An 8,732-nucleotide genomic window follows, 5' to 3' on the forward strand; every position below is an offset into this window, starting at 1 on the left:
AAATGGAGAATAGCAGTGGAGGAGAAGGTGGGAAGTAGAAGCAGAGAACCGGGCAGGGAGATGTCCCAAGAGTCACAGGAAAGTGGCAGGAGCCACAGGTATTTTTTCAGGAGGCTCAGAAGTAACCCCAATGCCCTGTAAAGACCATCAAGTCTTTATTTCTCTGTTTGGCAGCCATCCTCCTCTACCTCCACCCGCTCTTATTTCAGGTCTGGCGGTAGCAAAATGGACCAAATTCATCTCGGTCCTTTCCAGTTTGGGCCATGGAGACACAGCTGATACTGTACAGCAGGCATTTTTACAAAAAGATAGCTCTTTGCCATATCTCTAATTCTCATTCAGTCCAAAGCTGCATCTTCTGACTGCTCTGATCAGAGCAGAGGAACTCTAACTCTGAATAGAAAGAGAAAAACACGGTCAGTGAATTGTGCCACGACTGCGCAAAATCACATAGCTAGGCGCAGCACTTCGACTTAATTGTCCATTGACGTTATAGAGTTTGTTCACCTCCCCCTCTTCTCCTCTCCTCAGTCAATTCACCTTAGCTGTTTTGAAAACAAAACAAAATTCCATTCTGGCTTTGAAATAAAATTGCAGCATAAACAATTGGTAGGTGTGTTTCCAAGTGGCTTGAGTGAAGTGCCACAGAGTAAGTAGGCGACCACCGAGGTTGCTAAAAAATTTCCTGTCCTGACCAGGGTTGCGTTTCTGGAGAATATTTAACAGGAAGGGTTTTAATGCTTCTAAAGATGTTGAAACTAAAGAACAAATATTGATCCAGAGAGCACCACAACTCCCCTGAAAGAGGGTAAAAGACGTCCTTTATAAAATGAAAAACTACTTGGCGGGAACAGTCCCAGACCGCTGCACAAGTAGCCCTCAGAGGGCCGAGGGGCCAGGTGGGCACGGCCAGGCCCGGGCACTAACGCACCGGGCAGCACCGCAGATGCCCCTCGCTCTGGGAGGCCACGGTCTTCCCGCCAGGCCGACCTGAGCCTCCAGCCAGAGCAACGGGGCCCCGAGGCCACCCCAGGCCGCAGCTGGCGGCCGCTGGCACCCGTGTCGGGTAACTAGGCCAGGGCTGGTTCCCGCGGCTCGCCGCCGCCGGAGAGTTGGGCTCCGCCGAGGCCACCCCGCGCGGCAGCTCCACAAGCCCCGGGCGGCGCTGGAGGTGAGGCTCTCGCCCAAAGGCACCCTCCCCGCGCCCGGGCGGCGGTGAGTCAGGGCGCGTTATGCAAGTCCTGGCCCGCCGGCCCCGGCGCCTCCCCCTCGGTCTTTCATCCCGCGCCGTTACGAAAGCGCGACCCCCCTCCCCCCGGAGCTTTATATAATGCGGCCGGGCGGCCCCCGCTCGCCTCCCTAGCTCCACGCGCGCCCGGACCCGCGACCAGGCTTGAGCGCAGCTCCCGACCGTGAGCGGCGGCCCGGCGGGACCGGGGGGCCGGCGCGGGAAGGATGGGGGGCCGGGATGAACGGGATGGGGGTACGGTGGCAGGAGGGATGGGGGACCGGGGGCCGGCGGGATGAGGGCTCGGCGCAGGCGGGATGGGGTCTAGGGACCGGCAGTGGCGGGTCGGCTGGTCCGGCCGCCAGGCGCTCACGGCGCGCGGTTCCCGCAGGGCGGACTCCTGAGCAAGATGGAGTGGGTGTGGGCGCTGGTGCTACTGGCGGCGCTGGGCAGCGCCCGGGCGGAGCGCGACTGCCGGGTGAGCAGCTTCCGAGTCAAGGAGAACTTCGACAAGGCTCGCGTGGGTATCTGCGTCCCGGATGCCCCGCGTTCCCCTTTACCGGCGGCCGGCCGTGCGCTCCCGGACACCAAACGCTGCTCTACTCTCTTCCCCAGTTCTCCGGCACCTGGTACGCCATGGCCAAGAAGGACCCCAAGGGCCTCTTTCTGCAGGACAACATCGTCGCCCAGTTCATGAACGAGAATGGCCACATGACAGCCACGGCCAAGGGCCGAGTCCGTCTCTTTAAGTCAGTGACCTCTCGGGGGCTGCGCTCTTTGCGCTGCAGGGTCCCCCGGGCTGAGCGCCAAACCCTGTTTGGGGAGGGACGGGAGCACCCGGGGTGGGATGCAGGGAGCCCTTCGCCCAGCCTGGCTGACGATCCCCTTGGCTTCTGCAGTAATTGGGACCTGTGCGCAGACATGCTGGGCACCTTCACAGACACCGAGGACCCTGCCAAGTTCAAGATGAAGTACTGGGGCGTAGCGTCCTTTCTCCAGAAAGGAAGTAAGTAGTCGGCTTAGTGGGACTGTCTTGGGGGATGGGAGACATACCTAGCCAAAAGGCTGGGTTTCTCCTCCAGTGGCACCCTTGGGAAGAACGGTCTGTAAGCAACCAGAACTCTCAGCAGGGCTTAAAGCTAGAGGGGTGAAATTGCAAGTAGCCAGGCCCCTTCACTGCGCCCACCCCATCCCCCAGCTCAAAAACCTGGCCCAAGCTCAAAAGGCTCTTGGGCCTGTCACGTGACCTCCTCCTGCCATTTACCCATACGGCCAGGCCAGTGTGCCAGGGGGTGTGGCCTTCTCCATGCTTAGACCACCCACCTCCTCAAGACCCAACTCGCATCACCACCCAACCTGGTTTTGCATTTCCTCCATTTCTTTAGGCTGAATCCCTGAAACTGCTTGACTACTAGGGGCCCAGCAGAGGCTCAGAGACTCTCATCCAAGGACGTAGGGAGCATTTATGCACAGGGTTGACTCACTCCAAGGTGCCCTACCTGCCGATGCTGAGATTCTGAGCCAGGCACAGTGCTCTGGGTGACAGTGACCTCTTCCCTTTCTCCCAAGCCCTGAAACTCATATGGGGGTTAGGGTGTTAAGGACTCTCAGAAGAGCATCCTAAACTTCAGCCTGATGTAGATGTTCGAGAGCATACATGTACAAGCTCTTTCTACTTTTTCCTCATTTCTCCTAAGTTTCAAATCTGCAGTCTGCTTGGTACCTAGAGAGTAATGCAGGCCACGGGGGACATATCATGGAACCATAGAGACAGAGAGTTAACACTGTGAAGGGGGTTCAACATGCAGATGAATAAACTGAGGTCAAGAGAAGGTAGTGCTTTGTCCAAGGTCATGCAACAAGTTTGTGAGAGCCAGTGTCAGAAGCCAGGGGTTCCAGCTCCCAGGTCAGGATTAGGTGGCCCTGAACAGCAGGGACTCCTAATACAAACCAGCTTCTACAATTTTACAGAATACTGTTGGAACTCTCCTGGGAGACAGGCCCCAGAGGGCTGTTCAGGGGGACTCTTAGCTTGGTGAGCCAGGGCAGAAATGTCCTTTCATGTAGCCCATCTACACGGGGCACGCACTCCTTGACTTCCTCTACAGCTGTGTTAGATGAACTTTTACTTTTTTTTTTATCGAATTGCATCTTCAGTATTGATTTACACTGTACATATGGAGTTGCTATTCAATGAGGGGAAAAAAGCTTTTATCCTTAGAGGTAATAAAAATTTTTTCAAATAACGCAGCAAAACTTCCTAAAGTGATCCATTTAGAGTAAAAGATAAACTTTTCTGATAATGGATTACAAAAATCAGTACCACGGGGCCCAAGGTTACTAATTTTTAGAATCTGCATCTTATCAAACAGATGAGCATGGCCACCGCTGAGCAGTCGTATGTCTGCCCCTGACCCCCACATCCCGGTGTCTGACACATTCCCCATGGGAAAGCCTGGGAGGTTCAGGGGTGGCTCAGTCTTCCTCCTGGCGGGCCTGCAGTGAGCTAAAGAGGGGGCTCACCACCCACCGCTGTGCAGCTCTCCTACAGGGCATGGGTTTGGGCTGAGCTCCTTCTAGGCAGGGACTCCCAGGGTTCTCAGAGCCAAGAGGCACACCCAGAGGTGACTTAGGCAAGGATTAGCGATCTCCCTTACACCCTTAATGCTGGGGGATCCAGGTTCCCCTGCGTTCCTGCAGCACAGAACATGACATAGAGCAGAGATCATCACTTGCCTCATGACCTGGGTGTGAAATGGAGACACAGAGGCTTTGTGTTTCTTATTTCCTATCTCCTGTTGCCCCAGTTTATTTATCTCCTGGAGACAGTGTAGTGTAGAGGTTAGGTATGGGGGCTCCAGAGTCAGATTGAAACTCAGTTCTGTCCTGCTCTTTGTGATCCTGGGTGAATTACTTAATTTCTCTGTGCCTCAGTTTCCTTATCTGGAAAATGGGGATGATAGTGTGCACTTTCAGGTCGTTGTGAAAAATAATTGAGAAAGCACAGAAAGTGTCCACACACTGAATGACACATAACTAAGTGCTCAGAAAGTCTTGGTCATGGTTATACATCAACAAGAATATTAAGCAGAGATGTGACACGTTTTACCAAATGTGAGGTGTTTGGATATCCACATTGTTGTTTCTCCGTGGCAAACCTCTCACATACATTCTTACTAACGTGGTTTCCCCATCCTGTCTTTATCGATGTTAGTACCACCTTTGTTTACACTTATGCTTCATGGCTTACATCCCAGTCTTAGGAAGAAATATAGTGTAAATTCTTCAAGGGCTCAGCTCTGCCTCTGTCAGGCGAGCTCTGAAGAGTATGAGCTCTAAGAAAGAATCTCTGATGTCAGAGGGTAGGCATCTTCTGCCCTCAAGGCAGAACCTACCCTCTTTTGCCAGCTTGGAGAAGTGAGTCAGGTTACTAAGCCAGAATTAGGATGGAGCCAGAAAAGCTGTGAACCAGATCATGCAGTGGACTGAGAGGCAGGAGAGCAGTGTGGATAGTGAGAGGACCGGGAACTAGCTGATACGGATCAGTGCCAAAGATTCATCCTGCTGTCGGGGGTAACATACGTTGGTGGCCGTCAATATCAGCCACAAAGGCACAAGATATTGTCAGCGGGTAGATGGAGGAGACATCAGTAGAAAGGTCTAGTCTGTGGTTTTGATGGGTCCACATTCTCGGTTGTTCTTTGGAAAGATACGATCACATTTATTATCAGGGAGAGAAAGAATTATGAAAGTGAATGAGGTTCCCCCCACCACTGACTCCAGGATTTTTTCCTGTAAAGGACAAGATCCTTTCTCATGGTCCCAATTTTCTAAGAGCTGTCAGAATTCTCTGTAGTCTCCTGCTTCCTAACTCCTGAATCCAGTTTTGGGAAGTGGCTGGTTTCTGGGGCCAGGCAGTAAGTTTCCCTGACATCTGAGTGGCGGAGGGAGATGCAGTGGCCCCGTGGCTTTCTGCCTTGCAGACGATGACCACTGGATCATTGACACGGACTACGACACCTATGCTGTGCAGTACTCCTGCCGCCTCCTGAACTTCGATGGCACCTGCGCCGACAGCTACTCCTTCGTGTTCGCCCGTGACCTGAACGGCTTTTCCCCAGAGGTGCAGAAAATCGTGAGGCAGAGGCAGGAGGAGCTGTGCCTGGCCAGGCAGTACCGGCTGATCGTTCACAATGGTGAGTGGTGTGTGGGAACAGGGCGCTGGCTGCTCGCCCTTAAGGGTCCCTGGGTCTGCGTGCCCTGAGATGCATTTCATCTGCATGCAAGAGAAACCAGGGAGTCTTGGGAGCCCCCTCTGAGCCCAAGTCTTCGTCCCTCTTGACCAGATCTTTCACTAGCCTTATCATGGGGCTGATGCAGAAGGAGTGGGCAAAAGCCTTTTTTCCAAAACCTTGGCACTTTTAATTAAGTAAAACTGCAGGGGACAGCCTCTTCCTTTTTATCTGCTACCTTAGGCCCAGTCTGTGGTCACATGATTTTGCTCCTGGCTGCACTACCCCAAAAACCATTTTGACTAGATTAATATTGTCTGGGGAATTGAGTGGCCCCAGTGAAGAGCTGGGCATTGAATGTGGCCATTGGTGTAAAAACAACTTAAAGAGAGACATCACCATAGCAAGTTCAAAAGAGAGTGATTTCAACAAATGCTCTTTTTCTAATATGGAACTAAATATCCAATAAGTTGACCAGCTCGTTTTCCTCACTTATGTTCTTTTGAGATCCCCTGGAACACCCATTGAATCTTTTTACGGATATTACTCTTGTCTGATCTTGATTTAAAAACCAGTAATATTCTGGAGGAAAGTGCACATTTTATTTTGAATAGACACTCACTCTCATGGGAAACTGGGTTTCAAAATCCAAATAGGGTAATGCTAAATTGTAGGGGAAAAAAGAGAACAAAACTGAACTTCTCTGTTGGTCATCTAACTAGCTAACCCACACTACACCAAACAGATATGAACGCAGACCAAACAAGTAAATAAATAAGATTTTGATGTTTCACCCAGGGGCAGCTTAAGTGTAGGGCAGGATTTCACCCCAGCCAGGCTCCACACCAAGCCCTTTGCCCGCCTTATCTCACTTAATCCTGGAGACACCTCATGAAGTAGGTATTCTCATTACCCACATTCTACAAGATGAGAAAACAGAGGCTAAGAAAGATTACGAAGGTTGCCCAAGATCTTCAATAGATAGCTGAGTTGGATGCAAACCAAAGTGGTTTTGTGACTCTGAAGCCCCTTGTGGCACCACCTGGTGACATATGACACAGGACACGGTGAACACTCTATAAAACTGCTAACAGAATAGCTGAGGTCAGGCTGACTTGGCCCTCACTTCCTGAAACAGGAGGACATACCCACATCCCTGTGAAATGCAGTGAGGCAAATTTAAGACAAATAAAAAAACAGCACTTTGATACAGGAGATCCTATGCTCTGGGGCCCACCCCATCACCCCCAGAGAAATTCAGAGGGTTTCAGAAAGCCTTGAAGACGTTTATGAATTAGAGCCACATCTAGCTATAACCTTACAAGAAGCATTTGAACAAAGCCGAGCCCTAAGGTCATCGAATATTCACTCTCTACATTTAACACCAGCTCCATATTTCTGTCATTGATATCTTTGTTTTCTACATTTCAGGTTACTGTGATGGCGAATCAGAATGAAATATTTTGTAGCAACATGGAGGGTGTCGTTTCATTAGGAAACTTCCCATTAACTCACTCAGCCTTCAACTCTTAGAGTTTAGTTTGCACCGCTCTCTTCCCCTCCCCTCCCCTCCCCTCCCCTTCCTTCCCCTCCCCTCCCCTCCCCTGCGTAAACATAAAACATTCAGTACACGTAAAAATATATGTGGGGATAAGTGAATCTCTTTGCACTCAAATGTCTGTGTTCCCTGGAGTTTTCTAAGGAATCATTTGAGGAATAGGACTCCAGACGCTGATTTATTAAAATATGTATAGTTACCTATTTCCTATGATGTGGGTTTTTATTTGTGTTCGCGTCTGTGTCGAAGCGAGAAGTCCTGCAGGTGGCTGGGTGGGATGCACTTTTCATATACCGCGAGGGGTTCTTCTCTCCTGGCTCTTTATGACCTTCGGCCTGTTCTAGTGCCTAACCTCCATTATTAATGAATGTGGCTTCTCTTAACGTCCTGAAAAAGGCATTTCCCCATTAACCCAGGAAGGCCTTAACTACTGAGGCCAAAAGAGGTGAGTGTAGGTTAGGCCAGGCCAGTGACCCCAGCCTCAGGCAGCCCCAGGCCCTTGAGGTGGGCGGGGTGGCGGGCTTACCCCCAGCTGGTCTGAGACGCTGAGAGGCATGGGTTGGGGTGAGCTCTAAGAAACGCCCCCCAGCCCTTCATTGTCTCTGGCACCTAATTCACTTCTTATTTCAGGTGTGGGCAAAAGGCTGCAGGAGAAGAGGCCATGGGCTTCCCTGGGGGAATCAGGAGGTGGATCATGGCGCCCCTACCTAGAGTGTGTGGGAAAGGGGAAGCAGCTGGGTCTGGGGCAGGACACCAGTGTCCCACACCATTAGCAGCACTTGTGAACACTAACGTATAGCTGCATACAAAGCCACGTGCCTCAGTTTCCCAGGAGCTCCTAGGAGCCTCAGTTTATCATCTTGAAAAGGCATCAAGGCTTTGGTACCAGTGTCTTGGTTTTACTTCAAAATTCTCCTCAGATATAATTAGCTGTATGATTTGGGGCTGGTTGTATAGTTTCTCTGAGCCTCACTCTCCTCTTGTGAAATATGGGGAAACAGTGTCTGCCTGATGGGCTGCAGTGAGGGTTCAGTTAGAGCACTTCGGATGCCAGGCTGACATTTCTGAGATGTGTCGGAAGCAGGGAAGGGCAGCTCTCTCCCGTGTGTGAGGAGAGCTCTGCCTGGGTGCCGGCATATCAGGGGGCCACGGAGGCTCCTGGGGCCCCCAAATCAATGTGCTTTGTTCTCCCACCAGAAAGGGAGAAGGCAGGGGACCGACCATGCACAGGAAAGCTCTACCTGTCATTCACATGGAACAGGGGCCATCAGAGCCAGGCCCTTCAGCTGTCACCCCAGAGACCCAGAAGACAGCCACACATCACTTCAAAAAGCAGCTTTAATTTACCAAATTTATTAACTAAAGATGAACAAAAGATCGCTGTCCTCTAGTCCTCAAGTTTGTAATAAACCTTACTTCAAAAGCAAGCTGCTCAAGAAACTCCACCAGCAAAGACAACTACTGGCTCTGATTTACTTGGTGACAAAGATTGGTTGAGCATGTACTATGTGCCAGGCCCTGAGCTACTGTTCCAGCCACTGGCCCAACCTCCAAGTGCTGGCGTGGCCCTGGGTTCTCGCTGGCTCTGGTTTCTTCTCTCTCTTCCCAGGGATATTTCATAAAACCATAAAACTGCAAACACTATCTAATGACTCCCAACATTGTATATTCAGGCCCACACCCCACATCCCTGCACCCAACTGCCTACTCTCCA

At 51.3% G+C, this 8,732-nt stretch overlaps 1 protein-coding gene across 1 annotated transcript; it reads left to right on the forward strand.

Annotated features, from left to right (window-relative positions):
* The first annotated feature begins 1,224 nt into the window (after positions 1-1,224).
* Positions 1,225-7,221, forward strand: RBP4 (retinol binding protein 4). The gene is made up of 6 exons (XM_059899614.1): positions 1,225-1,412; positions 1,620-1,748; positions 1,844-1,977; positions 2,128-2,234; positions 5,212-5,424; positions 6,892-7,221. Exons 2-6 carry the CDS (start codon positions 1,638-1,640, stop codon positions 6,915-6,917), a joined length of 591 nt encoding a protein of 196 aa, XP_059755597.1. The 5' UTR covers positions 1,225-1,412; positions 1,620-1,637; the 3' UTR covers positions 6,918-7,221.
* The last annotated feature ends 1,511 nt before the right edge of the window (positions 7,222-8,732 follow it).

Source organism: Balaenoptera ricei, chromosome 16, assembly GCF_028023285.1.
Source record: "Balaenoptera ricei isolate mBalRic1 chromosome 16, mBalRic1.hap2, whole genome shotgun sequence".
NCBI classification, from domain to species: Eukaryota; Metazoa; Chordata; class Mammalia; order Artiodactyla; family Balaenopteridae; genus Balaenoptera; species Balaenoptera ricei.

Bases quoted from the DNA above. Each gene is read 5' to 3' on its own strand.
- RBP4 (XM_059899614.1), top strand. From the start codon at position 1,638: ATGGAGTGGGTGTGGGCGCTGGTGCTACTGGCGGCGCTGGGCAGCGCC. The intron at 2,235-5,211 runs GTAAGTAGTCGG...TCTGCCTTGCAG, and splicing joins GTCCTTTCTCCAGAAAGGAA to ACGATGACCACTGGATCATT. The intron at 5,425-6,891 runs GTGAGTGGTGTG...TCTACATTTCAG, and splicing joins CCGGCTGATCGTTCACAATG to GTTACTGTGATGGCGAATCA.